Here is a 23,449-nt window from a genome sequence, read left to right as displayed (position 1 = left end):
CATTCCGTGTTTCTTGAAGGCAACAATTGTAAAACTGTGCAACGTTCTAATCTAATGCTTTGTTCTCGTCCTCACGGACAGGCCAGACCCCAGAGGCAGAAACATGCGAGCTGTTTTAACTACCACATGATGGTCTGCTGATTTGTGCCCCTTCATTAAGGAAGGTAATGAGCATAGAACTTTCACTTTTTTGTACACGGTATCTTTGTCCGTATAGCTCGGTCTACAGCAGCGCTTTCCAAACGGTGTGCCGGGCACACCGGTGAGCCACGAGGCAATGTCTAAGGTGTCCTCGGGAATCCTTGGGATTCAGTAACAACCACACATTATCAATGCAATAGGCATATATACTGTTCTGAACTATAACAAACGGTTATGAATGATCTTTTAATGTTACTATATCAGTACTTTGTGTGCACTCGTATCGCAACCTGGCGTCCATGTGTTTGTTGGGCATGTCATTATAGGCAAAAAATATGTTATAATCTGTCTTGTATATCTTTTATTTTCACAATAGGGAAAAGAGCTGATCCACAAGCTCACAACACGTTGCATCACGAAGAATGAAATAGGGTCGAAGTGTTATTATTTTCATTTTATTGCGTTAATAAATATAAATATTTACAGACTGATAAGAATGACAACATGTGTTTATAGAGGCTATTATACAGCTATATATATGAATACAGCTGTGACTCGAGATGTTGACCTATGACCTTTGGTGTGCCTTGGGTACAAAGAGTTTGTTGTGACACACACCATGTTCATGCGGCACACCGGTGCGTGCCGCATGAACAGGGTGTGTGTTTCATTTGACACAGCACATGAGAAAAGGAAAACATACATACAGAGACACACACACACGCACACGCACACACACACATACTCATGTGTCACTTCCACCGTACGGTACGGCGGCTTCCAGGAAGCGCTGCAGGGCCGTGTCTTAGGACCTCACAGACTGGAGGAGGAGGAGGAGGAGGAGGAGAGAAAACACAAGGAATGTTCATTCATGTCTCAGTCGTGCGCACACACACACACACACACACACACACACACACACACACACACACACACACACACACACACACACACACACACACACCCAGTGGTGGAAAGTAACTAAGTACATTTACTTAAGTACTGTACTTGAGTACAATTTTGAGGTATTTGTACTTTACTTGAGTATTTCCAATTTCCAGTACTTTTACTTCTACTCCACTACATCTCAGAGGCAAATATTGTACTTTTACTCTATTACAAATTTTCGAAAACTTTAGTTACAAGTTACTTTGCAGATATAAATGATTACATTATAAAACATACATTAACCCTTTTAGCCCTATTTTATACCTAGGCTATTTGAAAATAGCCGATCTACAAGCTCACAACGCGTCGCATCGCGACGCGTTGTGAGCTTGTAGATCTGCTATTTTCAAACATTTAGTACTTTTACTTTTGGTACTTTAAGTACATTTTGATACCAATACTTTTGTACTTTTACTCAAGTACATTTTTAATTACAGACTTTTACTTGTAACGGAGTACTTCTACATTGCAGTATTGATACTTTTACTTAAGTAAAACACTTGAGTACTTTTTCCACCACTGCACACACCCTTCTCTCTCTTATCCTCCCCTCCTCAGACTCCTTTCTTCATCTCGCCCCTCTCTCTCTCTCTCTCTTTCTGCTTGGTGGTCAGACGCCCGTGAGGTAGGACCAGAGGGATGTGTGTGTGTCAGTGCGTTCTGGCTCTCATTGCTCAGCTATGCAGTAGAACAGAGGATTATCCCGAGCTGAGCATGAGTGGACTTACTTGGCTTTGAGCCTGCTACGATCCGGCCCTGCAGGTCAACCGAGAGAGAGAGACCCTACTACTACTACTACAACTCTCTCTCTCTTTTCTCCCTCTTTTCTCCCTCTATAACCCCTCTCTCTCTCTGTCGTTCCAAAGACCATGACCGTTTTATCAGAGGACCGGTCTTCGAGGCCCCAGCCCTGCCGGCTCTCGGAGCCCGCCGCCGGTTCTACGGACCACTACGGGGGCTCGTCCAATAAGGAGGGCTACGTCATGGACAGCGGCGAGCACCTGTTCGGCGAGGTGGAGCGGCCCCGGCTCTCGCGCGGACGCCTCCTCCTCCACAGCGCGGTCATGTTCGGCCGGGAGTTCTGCTACGCCGTGGAGGCGGCGTTCGTCACGCCGGTGCTGCTGAGCGTGGGCCTGCCGCGCTCCCTCTACAGCCTGGTGTGGCTGATAAGCCCCATCCTGGGCTTCCTGCTGCAGCCCATCATCGGCTCGGCCAGCGACTACTGCCGCTCGCCGTGGGGCCGGCGGAGGCCCTACATCCTGGCGCTGGGCGTCCTCATGCTGATCGGGATCACGCTGTTCCTCAACGGAGACGCCGTTATCTCAGGTGAGACTTTGACTGGTCTGGGATGGGACGTATCTAAGTACTTAAGATACCTGGAACGCATCTGTGTCACTTTAGATTTCTTTAGGCTATTCAAAAATAGCAGATCTACAAGTTCATAGCGCGGCACTCGGTGCCGCGCTATGAACTTGTAGATCTGCTATTTTTGAAAAATCAAGGAAAAAATAATTGGGTTTTTCTTTCAAAAAAAATTTTGGATTTAGAAGACCTTTCTAGAATCTTCTCAGGTCTTAAAGGGTTAAGTAGAATTTTGAGTTACTTTTTTACTCTACTAGAGTATTTCCAATTTGCTACTCCACTACACCTCAGAGGCAAATGTTGTACTTTTACTCCACTACAAGTATTTGAAAACTATAGTTACGAGTTACTTTGCAAATATAAATCACTATATTATAAAACATATATTAACCACTTTAGCCCTATTTTATACCTATAGGCTATTTGAAAATAGCCGATCTACAAGCTCACAACGTGTCGCTGTTTGAACTTGTAGATCTGCTATTTTTTTTAATGTTTGACACATTTTGAAAAGTTTTGAGTACTTTTACTTTGGGAAGTGAAGGAGTGAATGAAGAGATGAACGGACAGAGTATGAGAGGGAGGGAGCTGGTGCTATTATGTCGTGTGGGAAGAGGTGGGTATTGTTTTTTGGAGACAGAACTGATTATCACTAATGAAAGCGTATGAACCACGTAAGTCCCTGTTTACTTTGTTGTACGACCAATAGCGAAAATAGCTCTCACATACAAGCTCACAGCATTGTGAGCTTGTATGAACTATTGAACTATTTGTGATTAAAAAATATATATATAATCACATGGCCAAAATAGGAACGCGAAAGTGGTTAAATTACGCCTATAATTATTTTAATAATAGTTTGTTGAGAATGCCAGTAAACAAAACAGTAACCCTTTGACTACTAGCTGTGAATGACCGTTACAACCGTTCTTGCTAAGGTTTTAACATTGAAGAGCTTTTAGTGTCCACAGAAGCATATCTGCGCTTGATTTTAAATAGGCAAATGACATATTTACAGCAACAATTTGGAGGGGTAGTTGCAGTGGAAATGATATGGTTTTGTAGGTTTTGACTCATTGTATAATCACTTACTGTATCCTAGTCAGATTATCTGTGAAAAATATAGGGGCTGACTCTGTTTGTTTGTTTGTTTGAGGATTTGAATATATCAATCATATTGCCATTGATTATGATTTATTCTACTCATTATATCAGTGGTTCTCAAACTTTTTCACGTCAAGGACCCCCAAATTGATAAATATTTGGCTGCGGACCCCCCATCTGAAAATATGTTGTGCCAGGGATGCTATATCAACTACTTTTGCTGGGGACCCCCCCCCCCCCAAGGACCCCAGGGGTCCCCGGACCCCACTTTGAGAACCAATGCCTTATATGAGTCATTGTCAAGTGGTTTCATTTCAAGGACCCCCAGTTTTATATGCGTTAAGTCCCCCCATTTGATATGATCTTTTTTGTCTGGGACTGGGAACTATCATTGAACTGGGAAACCCCCTGGAACCCCGTCAAGGTCCAGGGGGGTCCCTGGACCTCATGTTGAGAACCAGTGCCAGTGATGCAGAATACTGCATCCCCTAATGAACCTTTATCATCTCTAAGTATCTCTAAAGTCTAAAGCATGACCATGTAAAGCATGAGTGGGTGTTTGTTGAAACAAAAGGTTGAGAGATGATATACTGGTGATGAAATGCATGATGGTTATTGATACCAACTGAACCCCTGGAGGTCTTTTACACACCAGGGGGCGAGATGAATACATTTCCCAAAAGGAGTTACAATAAGGAGCAAATATTGTGCATAAACCATTCATATAGCTGTTGCCTCATGCATATAGGTTGAAGGTTGATGCCTTTATTTGCTGTGAAAAATCGACCTCATATCGAGTAAGAATTGTGTCTCTTTATCCAGTGGCGTCAGTTCAGCAAAAGTTGAGGTATGGCAAGGTTAGGGTTGCCAACTCCCAGAGATTAAAATAAGGGACACCTATCCTGGGCACGTGGCGATTTATTTTGGGAAACTATGCATTATACCTATAACACAATACACAATGGTCTTTCACCTGTATTAGGCTACTATTCATGATTTTTTTTAATACATTTGTTTTTCTCTTTTTTTTTCTTCCTGGAGCCAAGGTATGGCACCTACCTTGCCATACCCAATTGACGCCCCTGTCTTTATCGCCGTGTAATATCCATGATACAAACAACAATTATATACAAACAAATATACTTTATGGCGAATTAATCTCATGAAAGAAATGTCCCCCGGTGTGTGTAAGCACCATAATGCTTCTGTAAGCTGAAAATACAATGTTCTGCTCAAACTGTGAGAACTTTCAAATCTCATATTTAAGCCAGAAGATATTCAGGGGAAAAATGCTGACCGCTGGAAATGTACGTTTTGTGAGATGAATGTTGTGATTGTTATTTCACTTGCTCACCGTTTCACCAGGGCTCTGGAATTTACTATAATAATGGTGTTAGTACTCTATATACTGTACCTACACTAATCCCTCCTTCTTAGAGTACTATGGATAAGCTGATTATCTCCCCGTTTATTAGAATTATTACAAGTGCCACAGGAAACCGCACCAAAACTGATGGGGGGGAAATAATCATTTTCAAAATATTTTAAATCACGATAAAAACCAGAAGCTCTCCAGAGGCTATTTCATCTCCCCTGGTGACAAATAGTTTTAGTGACTTTTTAACCCTAATCCTAACCCATTGAATTAAGAAATCACTGTACTATCTGTTAAACATAATTTCACAGTAATTTCCTTTTAGCAAATACCTTCACCTTCATGTTGTAACAATGTTGTGAAAGACAATGCCATGTCATGCTGTTCTGAATCACTGCACCATTCTGTGGACATTATTTGTTCAGTATACAAGTGTACAAAACAGCACAGGCTGTGGTCGTTGCACTGTTTTCATTTCCATGGGAACCAAATCATTTCAGAATATTTCTTTACCAATTTGAACTATTGCCATGAAACTCAACCAGCCTGCTCCACAGTCATATATTTGGGGAAGACCTTTGGCATAACACTGGATCTTAACAATTTAAAGGGGTATTTCACTTTTAAACACTTCTGGTGTCATTTTAACTTTATCTTCTCAAGCATCTGTGTGCATCACAGACAGTTTTTGAGTTGCTTGATTCAATATGTATATATTTTATATTAATTTGATCAGACACTCGTTAACAATGATGTTAAATGAAGATGGATTATACTTTTCAACCATACAATATTGTTTATTAACTCTTATTCTCTTCCTGAACTGACAAACTGAACATTATGACCATGTATAGTACAACGCATCAAAAACCTTTGTATAGCAAAGTTATCATGAAATGTGTTATCTCATACAGGTGGCATCTCACATCTGCCTAAACGGTGTTTAAATTGCTTTTTTTGTCAGGACTAAACCTTTGCGTATCATGTTGTCTTACAGCAATAGTCAGCGACAAGGGATTGAAGAGTGTGTGGGCCATCGTGGTGGTGATGTTTGGAGTCGTGCTGTTTGACTTTGCGGCGGATTTCATCGACGGGCCCGTCAAAGCCTACCTGTTTGATGTGTGCTCACATCACGACAAGGAGAGAGGCCTGCACTACCATGCTCTACTCACAGGTATGTAGGAATACACACGCGCACGCACGCACGCACGCACGCACGCACGCACGCACACACGCACACACACACAGATATGTGCCCATTTTGCGCTGTCATTTAAAATAAATGTGACAGACCGTGGGAGGCAAGCCTATTCAATATTAGTAACTGACTGACTGACTGACTGTCTGTCTGTCTGTCTGTCTGTCTGACTGACTGACTGACTGACTGACTGACTGACTGACTGCCCATTGTTGAAACGTGCATCCACACTAACATGTCTGCATAGATAGATAGAACAAATGATAAAAGTTCGCACACTGTAGCTCCCTTTTGCAGATTTATTTTGGTACCACCTGAGTGCATGGCTGAGTGACGTTTTGACCACACTTGCACTTCTTCAGACTGCATAGATAGATAGACCTTTATTAATCCAGAGGAAACTTCAGTATCCCACAGCAAGCGGTGTGCAGGCATTTTATATATTATTGCTCATTCACCGACACCTACAACGTGTTGCAATGTGACATATCATGACATGTGAGCTTGTAGATCTGCTTTTTGTTGGTGCCTATAATGACATACCTGAAATAGGGATGCAAGGTTGAAAGTGATTCAATTGTCAAGCTTTTGTAACGGACAAAATGGAGACAGAGCCTTGGAATGAGCTCATTATGACCGATTTTATGTAATGTTTAATCAGACCCCTTTTCTTAGCCATAATAAACCTCTATTATTATACTTATGTTAGAGCTTCACTTGCTCTCTCATTTTAAAAATAGAGTTATTTCAGCAGGCCTCAAAACTGCACAGACACAGAAGTCAAGTCCTTTGTTTTTTCATATTTTGCATTGGTAAGGTTAACGCATGCCAACGGGGTGAAATGTGATTCAATTTGTGGAAAAATGACTCAAATTCAAGTTTACCTATCATTCCAGACCAGAGATTAGATCGCAAAAAAGATAACCACATTAACCACTTAAGTCTGAATTATACTTGATTATGATTATAAATATGCAGGCAGAAAATAGCTGATCAGCTATTTTCACTGCATGACTGCATTGTACAAAATAGGCCTAGGTTATGTTTGAGAATTCTTGCATAACAAAATGCAGTGGTGGAAAGTAACTAAGTACATTTACTTAAGTACTGTACTTAAGTACAATTTTGAGGTATTTGTACTTTACTTGAGCATATCCAATTTCCAATACTTTTACTTCTACTCCACTACATCTCAGAGGCAAATATTGTACTTTTACTCCACTACAACTATTTGAAAACTTTAGTTACTAGTTACTTTTCAGATATAAACTATGATATAATGAAACATACATTAACCACTTCAGCCCTATTTTATACCAAGGCTATTTGAAAATAGCAGATCTACAAGCTCACAACGCGTCGCATCGCGACGCGTTGTGAGCTTGTAGATCTGCTATTTTCAAATATTTAGTAATTTTACTTTTGGTACTTTAAGTACATTTTGATGCCAATACTTTTGTACTTTTACTCAAGTAATTTTTTAATTCTGGACTTTTACTTGTAACAGAGTATTTTTATATTGCAGTATTGGTACTTTTAATTAAGTAATGAATTTGAGTACTTTTTCCACCACTGACAAAATGCCTAAACAGTCAGATTTGAAGATCATTTGAACAAGCTGTGTGTTGTGACTGTGAGTGCATCCATGAGATGATGGATTGAGCGATGGGGGGGGCAGTGCATGCATTTATAGCTGCCTACAGGTCTTTTAAAGCCATCTCCTTCTCAAGAGGAAGATAGATCTATGTACCAGTTTGTCTCGTAGTGTTGGGGCTCATCTGAAAGGAAAAATGCTTTCCGGGAAAGCATTTGTGTCATTTAGTTGGCTTTTCTAAAATAGCAGATGTACCAGCTCACAGCGCGTCACTTCTTCGCGCCGCGCTGCAAGCTTGTACATCTGCTATTTATTTTTTTTGAACAAGTGAGAACTACTGATTTAGAAAGGAAAGATTTGCAAAATGTTCAAGATTTTTCAAAAATAGCAGATCTACAAGCTCGTAGCACGGCATTCGGTGCCGTGCTATGACGCTTGTAGATCTGCTATTTTACCTCCACTTGTGGTCTCCTGATAGATGGATCTTCAGGCCTGTTTTGAAAGAAGCCAGTGATCCACATTTTTTAAGGGGTGGTGTCAGGGCATTCCACATTTTGGTGGCTTCTGTTTCAAAGCCTTAAGCCTTCGTTAAAAGGTCATGGAAGTAACTGTGTCTTCACATCAGATAGTAGATTACTTGGAAGCTTAAAGGTTTCATGACGTTCAGTTTTACCACACATTAAAAGTCTTTGTCATGGTCCTTCAAACGTGTATAGAAAGTTTTAACCAAAAATTCCACTCCATTGATCCATGGCAGGTGTTTTTCTCTCACATTTCTAAAGCCTTTTCAACTGCAATGAAAAAATAAATCTTTGCCTGCGGGTGTCGCTAGTGAGGGATTTTGCCTGTCAATCATCGCCTCTGCTCCGCCCCCCCCAAAGGAAAGGATAGGGGAGGGGAGGGGCAAGGAGGAGAGTGGGCGGGATTAATCGGCTGTGACCTCACTGTCGAAGGGCCAAGCTCAGATTACTTTTCAGCCTAATTATTCAGAAAACCCCAGACCACAGAAAATCCACTGAATGTTCAAAGTTCAGATTTTTTGGGTGTAATTGAGGTCATAAAACCCCCCAAAAAACATAAAAAATAAAAAAAGTGAAAATGAATGTCATAGAACCTTTAATGTAATATTTGGAGTCCAATTGACGTCTAGCCTATAAAATATATATTGGTCTTTGAGAGAATCACTGTCGCGGCAGATCAGAGATCAATGATATCATTTTTGGAAAGTTCGTCGAGGGCATTACGCTCTTTATAAGTCAAATTGGGTTTAGGCCTGTAGTCTGAGGCAAAAGTGTTCAAGAGCGCATATAGGAACACCAATGCATTGTTTGCCAATTTCATCATTAAATATGAAACCATTATTATGAATGATCCAATCTGTAAGTTATACAATAAAATCAGAAGGAGGCAAGGAGGTGTCCATATCAGACAGGAAATATTTCAAAGAAAATAAATCTTCCTTGTGATCAATATTAGTGTGGACTATTGAAATTCTAACAATTCTTTTCAGACTACAGGCCTAAACCCCATATGACTAATAAAAGGCGTATCGCTCTTTATGAACTTTCCAAAACTGGTGATATTATTATTCGACCTGCTGACAAGACCGGTGCGACAGTGATTTTCTCCAAAGACCAATATATTGAATAGGCTAGACGTCAATTTGACTACCAATATTACATTACACTTCCAAACAATCCACTATCTGATAGGAAAACATGGTTCCAGTGACCTTTTAAATAAGGCTAAAGAAGATCAGTGGATTTCATCCCATGTTGGCATCTTTTTATCTTCTTCCTGAAACACACAAAGAACCTTTTGATAGGCTAAACCTCCTGCTGGTTTTACTTATTTAGAATCTCAATATTTTGCTCTATGTTACGATAAATTCTGCTAAAGTGTTTGTTCAGTAATAGGGGTATCTTCTCTCCAGCTAGTTAACACTTAGATTAACAAAAGAACACCACAATAAGTTACAATATGAATGGACAAAGAGTCTGCCATTGAGTCAGTGAAGCTCTGCATGGGGCCAACACTATTGTATGACAAAGTATAAAATAGGCCTTAAGCGGTGAATCATACTAACTCTAAACTCAATTATACTTTTTCAACTCAAATCTTTGCTTCTGGGGGTCCCTGGCGCAAAAAAAATTCAGAGGGGGGTCCACGGCCAATTGTATATCAATTTAGGGGTCCTTGGCATGAACAATGTTGAAAACCACTGATATAAGACAAACTGCCCCTTTTTTTTTTTTTTTAAGCACAGCGAGTCCAGTTACATGTGTCAGTGTGTGTGTATAGTGTAGTATTATGTGAAAGCAAACTGTATACGCTCAGCTGACAGCAGGCCCAGGGTGTGGTGAACGTGTTACCCAGCCAGGCAGGCAGTAATCCAGCCCAGAGCTAATCATGTGCTCATGTCATGGGTCTGGGCTGAGAGGAGAGAGGCCATTCACATGATGCCCAGTGCTACCGTTGGTATGTGAGGCTGGTGAGTGGAGAGAGAGAGAGCCTGGTTTACAATATACTAGGTTGCGTGGCTGCTGTCTAATAGCTGATCCAAAAGGTCAGATTGGCTGTTTTCTTAATAAAGCACATTAAACCGTGGCTTCCCTATTTTGGGCATGTCATTATTTCGCAAACATTTTTTTGTTGGTAAGCTTAAAAAATAGCAGAACTACCAGATCACATATATGGAGATCTCTGTATCTGTCAGTTCTTGTCCCATGCCCATATATGGGTATACCTCCTTTTGTGCCCATATATCAGAGCTATAATATATCTAGAGGGCGGATTGCCCGCCCCCAGCTATTCATCTCTATGAAAGTTGCTCAGTGGCGTTTGAAGCACCCGGAAGTCTGCCGGAAGTTTAACATTGGGTCCATTGGGTCTAATAGAATCTGTCTGCTGGAAGTACCAATATTGGGTCGAATAGGCGTGTCCATAGAGTTATGAACAGGCGCACTAGGGTTTCAAACGGTAGAAGCATGCGCAGTAGCATTTTAAATGCGGAAGTGTTGCATTCTCCATATTTTGGGCGTATCTGCATTGGAAACTCCTTATTATGGTTATGGCTCAGTCATACAGTAGATAGTAACATGAGCGTGATGACGTGGTCCGCCGGCCGGCCGGTCCTCCCATTAGCCAATTTTAATATAAGTATTATAATTATTATGAATTATGTAGATCTCGCGATCAACATAGAGATGGCAGAGCTCCTGTGTGGATCTCTGCCTTCATGCGGCCAGCCCTGTGACATCAGTAATCTATGACGTCAGTCGTCTGTGACATACTGTATATCATTATCTACAGTATGGCATACGACTCCAAATTTGGGCGAGGTTTCAGCGTGATCACAGACCCATTGACTACCCATATCAAATGATTTGATATTATTATCCATTAATAATTTTATGCGTATAAATACTGTACTGTATGTCTGTCCCCACATGATCTTTGGGGGGTCCCCAGATGACAGTGAAGTGACAATTTAAGGACTTTTAATACCTCAAGAAAAGAAAAGAGACTATTACTGCATCAAAAGTAATCAACAGACAATACTATAAAAACTGGTCAAACATTGGCCAATTTGTCAAATCTAAGAAAGAGGCAAACATTCCACAAGCTCACAATGCCTCGCAACACGAGGCATTGTGAGCATGTAGATCGGCTATCTTCACAATATTATCAATATCTGTGGAACCGAGTCAAACTAAATGTAATGCCTCAGCAATTCCAAGTGCTTGTCAGGGTTGGGGGGGGTCCCCAATTCAAATATGATTAATTTTGGGAGGTCGTGGCCTGAAAAGGTTGCGAACCACTGTTATAGACAACTAGCCTCTCAAAATGGAATGGTGTCAAAATGTCCCCAGAGTGTAATAACCTTATGAGTGCAGTGGAACTATAGAGTAGGTTTCACAATGATGGTAAGAGGGGGATTTGACTCGGAAGTCTGTACCATGTGCACGCCGTGTGCTGGATTAATGACAATTCATTTACGTTTCAGTCTTTGCTGTGAGAGAGTGCCATATTTTGACTTTGAAACGTGCTGCTGGCACTCTACCAAAAACCAGGCTAAAACTACTTATTGTAGCTTGATATCGGAGTGAACTGTCAACCTGTTTCCAGCTTTCAGAGGGAAGCAGAGAGGAGAGAAGTGAAGAGTGCAGAGTCTATGGTCTGGACCCAGGCAACATTTATAGACTATTATAAACAAATATTAGATTGAAGAACAAAATGTGGAAACATGGAATGGAACTTAATGTTGTCCTTACACACAAATGTGTGAATTTTATTCATAAAGCACATAAAAAAGAAATTGAAATTGAGCAAAGTGTGCTACAAAATAACACAAATAAACCTGGGATATGGTTTTTGATACATACTGTAGGACAGTGCAAAACACACAGAACAGCACATCATCAGACATAATGCAGGCAGCCCTCATTGTTTCAAACGCTATCGTGCATAAAGTTTTAGTCTTTTATCATCGAGAACATGACATGCATATCACAACAAACACAGAAACAATCATATTCATTGTTTGCTAGTACTGTACATAATGGAAATGGGAAACATTGTCTTGTGTGTACCTTGATTTTACCCACTATCAACCTGGTGTACCTATTTTGGACCTGTCATTATAGGCAAATATTTCCCTATATTTAAAACAAAACCAAAAAACGGCAAGAATTGCAGATTTACAAGCTATTTTTAAAAAGGGGGCTTAACGGTTAAGTCAAGAATGTGTAAGCACGTCAAATCCATTGGCACAAATAGATAAGCACTGTAAAGTAAATCAATTTTCCTCAGCTCCTCTGATTTTACAGGTTTGTCCTTGTCGATTGACAACAGCTCATATCTATTACTTACAAAATAGCGTTTTTATCCTTGATTTATAGCTAATTTAATTGACACGTGAATGCAGGACATAAAGGTGAAAGGACAGAGCAGCTCGGCTGGCAAAACAAATTGTTTATTTTGCAAGTTATATTTAAAAAGCAAGTTATAGTTTATACAATTATTTCCACGTTTAAAATACTTAGTATAGTAGTGATGAATTATTTCTGTCACATGGCACTGGCCTCAGCTTAGTGTAAGCTGTCTCAGAAGTCACCGCTAAACGTCACCATACTTTAGCACATGATTAGGGAAAACTACAAAAACACATTTCCGTCCAATATTATTTGGATGTTATATCCTTAAGCAATGCATTATTTCTCCCAAACAATTGTCATATTGTTAACCTTTTAAATGTCAATTGTGTAAAATCCAAACTGGTGAATCAGGTGAAAAAACATTTTAAATTAAGCGACAGACTAAAATATTAAGAATAGTGTGTTCACTATGTTGTTTTTAGACATATATTAGGTTTGATGTTTACCTGGAGCACTATAGTTTCTTTGAATAACTAAATATTTATCTTTACATTCTACTTATGACTGTTTACCCTGTCGTTTCGTTTGTTGACTGGGGTTCATGCTATTTACTCGGATCCTGCACTTGTAAGACTGCTATAATGCCTAAAAGGCTAAACCTGCCAAAATTGTAATTGATAAAACACAGGAATTACCTTCAGTCAGAGATATCTTTAATGCAGTGGTTCTCAAAGTGGGGTACGGGGACCATGAGGGGGTTCCAGGGGGATCCCCAGCTAAATTAGTCAATAAATAGTAGTATCAAAATCAGTTTAACCACTTTAACCGTAGATACCTTCACTATTTGAAATTAGTGCACCGGGTGCCACGCTATGAGCTTCTAGATGTGGATTTTTTTGAAAACTCTTGAAAATCTGTTTGCTTCTGGGGGTCCCTGCACAAAATATTTGACAAATGTTCGCTTTAAAATACCACATTCGCTGGTAATCCAGCATGACAGTGTGTCGCGGGTTCGACTCCCGATTCCGACGAACTTTGCTGTGTGTCATCCCCCCCCATCTCTCTCCCCATTTCCTGTCAGCCTACTTTAATATCAATAAAAACAGAAAAAGCCCCAAAAAATATCTTTTAAACGATTTTTCAAAAATAGCAGATCTACAAGCTCATAGCGCCGGCACCGAGTGCTTGTAGATCTGCTATTTTTGAATAGCCCAAAGAAATCTTAAAATGACACAGATGCTTTCCCGGTCTTATATGGGTTAATTTGGGGGCTGTTGACATGAAAACGTTTTTGAGAACCACTGGAATAATGCTTCACAAGCCTCTGTCTCCTTGTTGTTTCAGGTCTGGGTGGAGCGTGTGGTTATCTAGTAGGAGCCATGGACTGGGGCCATTCGTCGCTGGGCCAGCTGCTGGGCTCAGAGTACCAGGTCATCTACTTCTTCTCAGCCCTGACGTGGGGCATCTTCCTCACGGTGCATCTGGTCAGCATCCCGGAGGTGCCTCTCGGCAAGATCGAGCACTCGGAACTCTCGCCCCCGAGCGCGCTGCGCTTACTGGGGCCTCATAGCAATGGCTACGGGTCACTGACTAAAGAATCCAGCCCTCCAACCGTACCGGCGCTGGTGTCGGACCTCAGGCCCAGGTCCTTCTCAGCCCTGGGCGAAGCCAACGCCGTGACTTCCAGCAAAACGAAGCAGCCGGTCGGAGAGGTACGTATGTGATGCAGTGGTGGGAAAAGTCCAAGTCCAAGTCAAATTCTTTACTTAAGTAAAAGTATCAATACTGAAATGTAGAAATACTCTGTTACAAGTAAAAGTCCGGAATTCTAAATTTACTTGAGTAAAAGTACAAAAGTATTGGTATCAAAATGTACTTAAAGTAGTAAAGCCACTGATGTTAACAATTTGATAAATAAGTTGAATGAGATACTAAATGTTGTCCAGATGAATAATCTAGTACTCTATCACTGAGACTCATCTTGACAGTTGATATGAAAGGATACAATAAGGAGGGCAGGAACATGAGAGAAGGAGGTGTTGTCCTTATTCTGCTCATATACACGAGAAAACATGCTCTCTGTGAGTCCAACAGTGCTTTCACAGCTCTTTGTTTCCAAAAGCTGTGAAAGCACTGTTCACTCCCCATAAACATGCATACACATGCACACATGTAAACATGCATGCGTGCATACTGTACATGCATGCACACACATACTGTACATAATATAAGCACACACATGCTCACATACATACGTATATATGCACGCACACACACACATCATTGGATTCATAATCCCATTCTCCCCGGAAATACCCCAGGACTAAGAGACAGCTTCTTTCCTAGAAAAAACAGCTTCTTTCCTAGAAAAAACAGCTTCTTTCCTAGAACTGTGACAGCATTGATGGACTCACAACTTCATTTCCTCCCAGACACGCACGCACGCACGCACGCACGCACGCACGCACGCACGCACGCACGCACGCACGCACGCACGCACGCACGCACGCACGCACGCACGCACGCACGCACGCACGCACACACACACAATTGGTGTTTAGCCTCTAAAATATATCGGTCTTTGGAGAAAATCACTATCGTGCCATCTGAATAATAATATAATCATTCTTTGGAAAGTTTATGGAGAGCGATACGCTCCTTATGAGTCAAATTAAGGTTTAGGCCTGAGACAGAATTGCTCTGAAGCTGTTTTTCAATCTCAGAATCAATCTGTTTGGAGAGGGATTGGATGCAAATGGAGCAAAACAAGACTTATATGTCTAAAACTTAACATTTTAGACAGTTTCCTAGGGGGTGGTGGGCATCATATCACTTCCTGTGATTTGATACCTGATACCTGATCAAATCGACAGGAAGTGATGCCCACAACCCACTAGGAAACATTCAGGAGGTGAATCCATTACAGCAGCGGACGTGGTTCTCAAACTTTTTTGGCTCAGGGCACTCCTGTAAATAACTTTTTCATCCACGGCACTCCTGCATTATAGCACCTTACATCTATGTCATATTACAGTACATACATATGTAAATCTTTCCCCCTTAAAATATCCGTTTCCATTAGGACAGATTGAAATTAACTTTATACTTCAAAAAAAAAAAACAGATCTACAAGCTCACAACGTGTCACAATGTGTCACAACGTGAGCTTGTAGATCTGTTGTTTTTGGTGTAGATTGAAAAAGAACGCACCAAGTACAGTGCAACTCAGGTCCGTTTCATTAAGTATAGCTGGGTTTAAGTGTTTAAACTGATATTGATGAATTCCAAATATTATCAAAGTATTCTGCGGCACCCCTGGACTTGCATCACGGCACCCTAGGGTGCACCCACTTTGAGAAACCCTGCATTACAGGATCCAGGGCACTTGCAGGATCAGAGTTCATTATAGGAACAGGGGCGGAGGCCAGGTTAGGATAATTGTGTGTTATCCCAGATTGATGCAATATGTCAAGGACCACCCAAAATGTTATGCATTTGGTCGCGGAACCCCGTCTCAAAATATTTTGTTCCAGGGACCCCCAGAAGCAAAGGTTTGAGTTACAAATGTTAGCTTAAAACAAAATATATATATATATATATATATATATATATATATATATATATATATATATATATATATTCAAAGATTTGCACAAATATTCAAGGTTTTTCAAAAATAGCAGATCTACAAGCTCGTAGTGCGGCATTGCGCCAAAGTGTAAAATATGGTTAGTGGTTAAAATGACTGTGAAGCTATATCAACTAATTTTGCTAGGGACACCCTGGTATCCCCCCAAGGACCCCTGGGGGTCACCAGTTTGGTGACTGAAGATCCTTTAACATTACTCACCTCGATGTGAGTATCTGATGTGAGAATTAATGCGGCCTAAAGCCTGAATCATACTTTGTGGTACAGCTGGTGTCATGTACCTGAAAATAGCACACGTACAAGCTCACATAGATCTGCTATTTTAGGCACCCCACACCGTCGTGCCACAGAGTATAAATTAAGCAAAACATTTAAAATAAGAGGTAGCATTCAGAGCTTGTGGACATGTGGGTAAAGGTAACGGTTCAGGATCCCACAACCTAAAATAATATGTTCCATGTTATGTGTGCCAGTGGTGGGACACCGATCATTTATGTGGCATACTGTATATTGAGTTTTAATGCTGCAGCCTTCATGATGCAAATTATTGATGCAAATCAGTGGTGGAAAGTAACTAAGTACATTTACCTAAGTACTATACTTAAGTACAATTTTTAGGTATTTGTACTTTACTTGAGTATTACTTGAGTATTTCCAACATTGTACTTTTACTCCATTACAATTATTTGAAAACTTTAGTTACTTTTTTTTAATATTACAAAACATACATTAACCACTTCAGCCCTATTGTTACATTTACATTTTACATACATTTTGGCCATTTGAAAATAGCAGATCTACAAGCTCACAATGCGTCGCGATAGATCTGCTATTTTCTAAAGATTTGGATACATTTGAAAACTTGAAATGGGACATTTTGCATAATGAGTACTTTTACTTTTGGTACTTTAAGTACATTTTGATGCCAATAGTTTTGTACTTTTACTCAAGTACATTAAGAATACCAGACTTTTACTTGCAACAGAATATTTCTACATTGCAGTATTGATACTTTTACTTAAGTACTTTTTCCACCACTGCTAATAATTAGCAGAAAACACACTTTCATCAGATTCATCATACGGATATATTTAGTAATGAAGACAATTGGCATGGGGTGTGTGTGTGTGTGTGTGTGTGTGTGTGTGTGTGTGTGTGTGTGTGTGTGTGTGTGTGTGTGTGTGTGTGTGTGTGTGTGTGTGTGTGTGTGTGTGTGTGTGTGTGTGTGTGTGTGTGTGTGTGTGTGTGTGTGTGTGTGTGTGTGTGCCTGTTGTCTGTGCGTGCGTACAGGCTCAGAAGAGAATGACGTTGAGACAGCTGCTGAGAGCTATGTGGAACATGCCAGGTCATTACCGCTGCCTGTGTATCAGCCATCTGCTGGGATGGACGGCTTTCCTCTGCAACATGCTCTTCTTCACTGATTTCATGGGTCAGGTACGTGCATGTGTAGGCTGTCTACAGTGTGTGTATGTGTGCGCTGCGCGCGTGTTTATTTAGAGTAGTCAATTACCCCCACCTTTTTCTCCCGATTCCTTTGTCGTGCCAATTTCCAATTTCCCCACATGTGTGTGTGTGTGTGTCCTTGTGTGTTTATACTGTACTGTCATTGTGTCTGTAGTGTGCACATGAGAGGGTAAAGGTGTATGTATAATGTGCACCTACCACCTGCAAAGTCCGGCATGTGCTTTTTTAAACCTAAAGCCTGATTCATATGCCATGCAAGTCTCTCGCACCGAAAATAGCCGATCTACAAGCTCACAGCGTATTGCGCAGTGACGCGGTGTGAGCTTATAGGTCGCCTATTTTCACCATGCACGCGCAACAACATATACAGTAAATCATCGTCAAGGTGGAAAGATGATGATGAATGCACGGACCCCCTCGAAAATGAGATGGTGCATCTCAAGGGGGTTATCCTTCTAATAAAGACAATATTATACAATATATAATGCTTGATGGAGGTTATGGAGTTCATACATGCTGATCAAAGGACACGCTTTATGCTTGCTGCTACTGTATGACATAATGGTTACTTATTTAGTTGAAATATCTTTATTTAGAGATTTGTTATGGAAAAAAGATCACATGATTAAATCAAACAGAACATAATATAACAGCAGTAACATTTAAATTGGTAGTTATTTCATTTGAATGCAGTACTATTTATTACATTTTTTTTAATCATTTTCCACCAACAACTTGGCTATTTGACATAAAAATCCAAAGCACACTCTTTCGTTGAAAAATGTAAAGGCCTTTATTTCAGCATGGCTTGGCAAAGAAAAGGAAAAAAAAACATTGCATTTCCCAATGCATTTCAGCTTAAACTTTAACTCTTCATTTGCTTATTGACGATTTGATATTTCCCAATTTGATCTCATCTCCTTTCCTCTTTCCATGCAGATTGTATACAAGGGAAACCCGTATGCTGATCATAACTCTACAGCCTACGTCACCTATGAGCGGGGTGTGGAGGTGGGATGCTGGGGGCTGTGTATCAATGCTGTGTCTTCAGCTCTCTTCTCCTGTAAGTCTGTTTCCGTGTCATGTGCTTTACTGTGGTTTGGGGGGAGGGGGGGGGGGATAAGTCATGTGGCTCTCGGGATCCATCCACATGGGGAACGGCGTGGCTCCCATGTGGATCTCTGACCGTAATGTCAGTCATCTATGACAGTGGTTCTCAAAGTGCGGTCCGTGGACCCCCAGGGGTCCTTTGTGGGGTTCCAGGGGGTCCCCTGCAAAATGTGTTAATATAGCATCGCAATAATTTGAACCACTGTAACCTTTTATACTTTGGCTATTCAAAAATAGCAGATCTACAAGCTCAAAGCGCGGCACCGAGTGCCGCACTATGAGCTTGTAGATCTACTAGTTTTTTAAAAATCGTGAATTTGAATATATATATTTTAAAGCGGACATTTGTAACTCAAATCTTTGCTTCTGGGGGTCCCTGGAACAACATATTTTGAGATGGGGGTCCGCGGCCAAATACATATCATTTTGGGGGTCCTTGGCATGAAAAAGTTTGAGAACCACTGATCTATGACAGTCGTATCAGAGCCCCATTGTCTTCCACCATAAAATTTAAAAATATATATTTTTTAATATACAAAAAGAAATTGGCGCTGATCGACAGACACACAAACCCTCTACACATGCCACGTGTTTTTCAAGCTCGGTCCAATTGCAGGGACACGACTGAGCACTCAAAGTAGGCTACCAACTACGTCTTCATTCTCCAGTCTGCACAACAGTGTGGCAAAACTGACAGCAAAACACAGGTCCAAGTAACAGAGGATCCGAAAAGCACAATTAAAAAGAAACAAACAGGCATATATATACACAGGGAACTAACTGGACACTACACAGGTGAAACTCAAATCAACACAGGGATTGGCAGGGGCAAACAGGACACAAACCCATAGATATAGAAACCTAGATACCTCTATCCTGTAGTATTTTTATACTACTAGATTCTGCCCAGTCTCGGAAAAGACGCGCTGTGTGTGATTGGCCAGTAGTCAGTGGTGGAAAAAGTACTCAAATGTTTTACTTAAGTAAAAGTATCAATACTGCAATGTAGAAGTACTCCGTTACAAGTGAAAGTCCGGAATTCAAAATTTACTTGAGTAAAAGTACAAAAGTATTGGTATTAAAATGTACTTAAAGTACCAAAAGTAAAAGTACTAAATGTTTGAAAATAGCAGATCTACAAGCTCACAACGCGTCGCGATGCGACGCGTTGTGAGCTTGTAGATCGGCTATTTTCAAATAGCCTATGTATAAAACAGGGCTAAAGTGGTTAATGTATGTTTTATAATAAAATAATGTATATTTGCAAAGTAACTAGTAACTAACATTTTCAAATAATTGTAGTGGAGTAAAAGTACAATATTTGGCTCTGAGATGTAGTGGAGTAGAAGTAAAAGTCCTGAAAATTGAAAATACTCCAGTAAAGTAAAAGTACCTCAAAATTGTACTTAAGTACAGTACTTGAGTAAATGTACTTACTTTACACCACTGCCAGTAGTCAGGAAGCGTGCCCCCTCTAATATGGCGGCCGCGATACAGACGCCCCAGAGTCGGAGGAGGTGTCTACCTTTATATCTCTATCTATGACACAAACAAGTGACTCAAACTAACAATAATCATATGTGAGACAGGACAGACAGACAACAGGAAACACTAGGGATTTTACTTCAAAATAAGAGGTACATAGAAGTGAAGTATGAGTAAAACCTAAGTACAACACCACGGAAAACAGGAAACAATAAAATATCACATCAGTACAAAATAAAACGCAGAGACAGATTGTGACCAGATCTATTTCTGTTCTCTCTCTGCTGTCCAGTGGTGGAAAAAGTACTCAAATTCTTTACTTAAGTAAAAGTACCAATACTGCAATATAAAAATACTCTGTTACAAGTAAAAATCCAAAATTAAAAATTTAATTTTAGTAAAAGTACAAAAGTATTGGCAGCAAAATGTACTTAAAGTACCAAAAGTAAAAGTACTAAATATTTGAAAATAGCAGATCTACAAGCTCACAACGCGTCGCATCGCGACGCGTTGTGAGCTTGTAGATCGGCTATTTCAAATAGCCTATGTATAAAACGGGGCTAAAGTGGTAAATGTATGTTTCATTATATCATAATTCATATCTGAAAAGTAACTAGTAACTAAAGTTTTCAAATAATTGTAGTGGAGTAAAAGTACAATATTTGCCTCTGAGATGTAGTGGAGTAGAAGTGAAAGTACTGGAAATTGGAAATACTCAAGTCAAGTACAAATACCTCAAAATTTTACTTAAGTAAATGTACTTAGTTACTTTCCACCACTGAGTATAACTATAAAAATATAGTTTTTAAATAAATCGTTCTAAGTCAAGTGGATGGCAGAGTTCACGCCAACGAAAACAAATATATACAATGGTGAACAATATAATTAGTATTATCGTTATAGTTATGTGTGTTGTCTTGATTATTATGATTCTTATCAGACTGTGTGTCTCTCCAGATGTGCAGCGCCTGCTGTTGCCCTACATCGGCCTGAAGGGGCTTTACTTCGTGGGGTACTTTGTGTTTGGGATGGGCACCAGCCTCATCGGTCTGTTCCCTAACGTCATCGCCGTGCTCAGCCTTTGCACCGTGTTTGGAGTCATGTCCAGCACCCTGTACACCATCCCATACAACCTGATAGCAGAGTACCAGCTGGAGGAAGAGGTGTGTGCATGTACACACACACACACACACACACACACACACACACACACACACACACACACACACACACACACACACACACGCGCGCACGCACACACACACACACGCACGCATACAAATACTCTGTTACAAATAAAAGTCCGGTATTCAAAATGTACTTGAGTAAAGGTACAAAAGTATTGGTATCAAAATGTACTTTAAGTACCAAAAGTAGAAGTACTCATTGTGCAGAATGTCCCATTTCAAGTTTTCAAATGTATACAAATATTTTGAAAATAGAAGATCTACAAGCTCACAATTGGCTATTTTCAAATGGCGAAAATGTATATAGGGCTGAAGTGATAACCGTTAATGTATGTTTTGTAATAATTAAAATCTTCAATTTGTTTTTTGAAAACTAAAGTTTTCAAATAATTGTAGTGGTAAAAAGTACAATATTTGTCCCAGAGATGTAGTGGAGTAGAAGTAAAAGTACAGAACATTGGAAATACTCCAGTAAAGTAAAACATACCTGAAAATCTTAGTTACTTAGTTACTTTACGCCACTGCCTATTCGTTCCTCTCTTTTTTTCTCCTTTTCATTCTCCCCTCCACCTCTAACCACCTGTTCCTTCCCTCCCCATACACCATGACCAACAATTCCAGGAGCAGAGAAAGTTAAACGGCAGCACTGGCGTGCGGCGGGGCACCGGGGTGGACTGTGCTGCCCTCACCTGCATGGTCCAGCTGGCCCAGATCATCGTAGGAGCGGGCCTCGGCGCTCTGGTCAACATCGCAGGAAGTGTCATCGTGGTGGTCCTCTCGGCGTCGGCCACGTCCCTGCTCGGCTGCCTCTTCATCGCACTCTTCGTCAGATATGTGGAATGATTTAAAATGCCTTTTTGAGATTGTTTGTTGTTATTATTGTAGAATGATGTTGTTTTAAATAAATAAAGATTCTATATAACTTTTTATTGTTTGTTTCTCAAGCTTATTTTTTATATAGAAAAACATAACAAATCTACAGTGTTTCATGAATACTAAAACACTAAACCTGAACCAAACGCTCAGCGGCCTAGAGTAGATTATTTGTAGAAAAAAATCACTCTTTTGGTAGAACCTTCAACACTGTTCAGGTAGTTAGACACAATTTGCAATATTTCTGTAAAGCTCTAAACACATTCTAAGTCACTAAAAACATTTCACACAGAAGACTGAACTATCGCCGAAAAGCGTCGAAATTTAGAAGCATTTAGAAAAGCGGTGAAGCGCGCCGGTGAAGCCTCAAAATGTGTTTAAATGCATTTTTGTTGTAAATTGGTTTTATTTATCATAGCTACGACAGCCATACAACAAAGGTTGTCACCTTTTAGTTTGTTTGTGAGAGGACAACAATGGAAATACGTTGTTTTTAACCAACATGCATGATTTATGCAATCAAAAATAAACTAAACTAAACTGAACTCCACTCTTACAGTTCATGAACCTGTGGTTGGCCTACATGGTGAGAGTCAGATGTTTGGAGTCACGCCACAGACATTCCTCACATACCTACAGTACCCTACGGGTCTGCACCATAACAATGTGAACACCAGAGCATACCAATACTTTGTCGCAGAAGGAGGTGCACTTGCCAAATGGGTTTTGAACAGAACATTTTCTATTGATGCTATAAGAGTCACATTGAGGAAGTGGTTGTAGTGACATCCATTCTAAGGGTATGTTCACAATGTCCGCCTTAAAATACTAAATTGACAGAGCCTTTTTACATTAAAACCATGAGAAATGACCAAAAAGCGTTCGCATAGTGCAAAAGGCATCTGCCTTCTTGTCTTGGCTTACAACCTCACAATGCGTGACGCGTTCTACAAGCTTGTAGATTGGCTATTTTTGCTACTGTCATGCGACATACCATCGCTCGATGAAGTAAGGCATTCATTTACAACAACAAAAAAACATAAAAAGATGAAACATGGAGATCTGGTGTTTCTGCCGGACAG

General features: G+C 40.3%; 1 protein-coding gene across 1 annotated transcript; it reads left to right on the top strand.

Annotated features, from left to right (window-relative positions):
• Positions 1-1,958: 1,958 nt before the first annotated feature.
• On the top strand, positions 1,959-22,421 carry slc45a2 (solute carrier family 45 member 2; the record flags this gene model as incomplete). The annotated part of the gene is made up of 7 exons (XM_080419649.1): positions 1,959-2,415; positions 5,928-6,104; positions 13,944-14,311; positions 17,539-17,682; positions 18,652-18,775; positions 21,265-21,470; positions 22,116-22,421. 7 exons carry the CDS (start codon positions 1,959-1,961, stop codon positions 22,335-22,337), a joined length of 1,698 nt encoding a protein of 565 aa, XP_080275775.1. The 3' UTR covers positions 22,338-22,421.
• Between the last annotated feature and the right edge of the window lie 1,028 nt (positions 22,422-23,449).

Source organism: Gymnoscopelus braueri (genome assembly GCF_963280865.1).
Source record: "Gymnoscopelus braueri genome assembly, chromosome: 22".
NCBI lineage: Eukaryota > Metazoa > Chordata > Actinopteri > Myctophiformes > Myctophidae > Gymnoscopelus > Gymnoscopelus braueri.
Note: the sequence above shows the minus strand (reverse complement) of the source record. Positions and strands in the feature narration are given on the sequence as shown.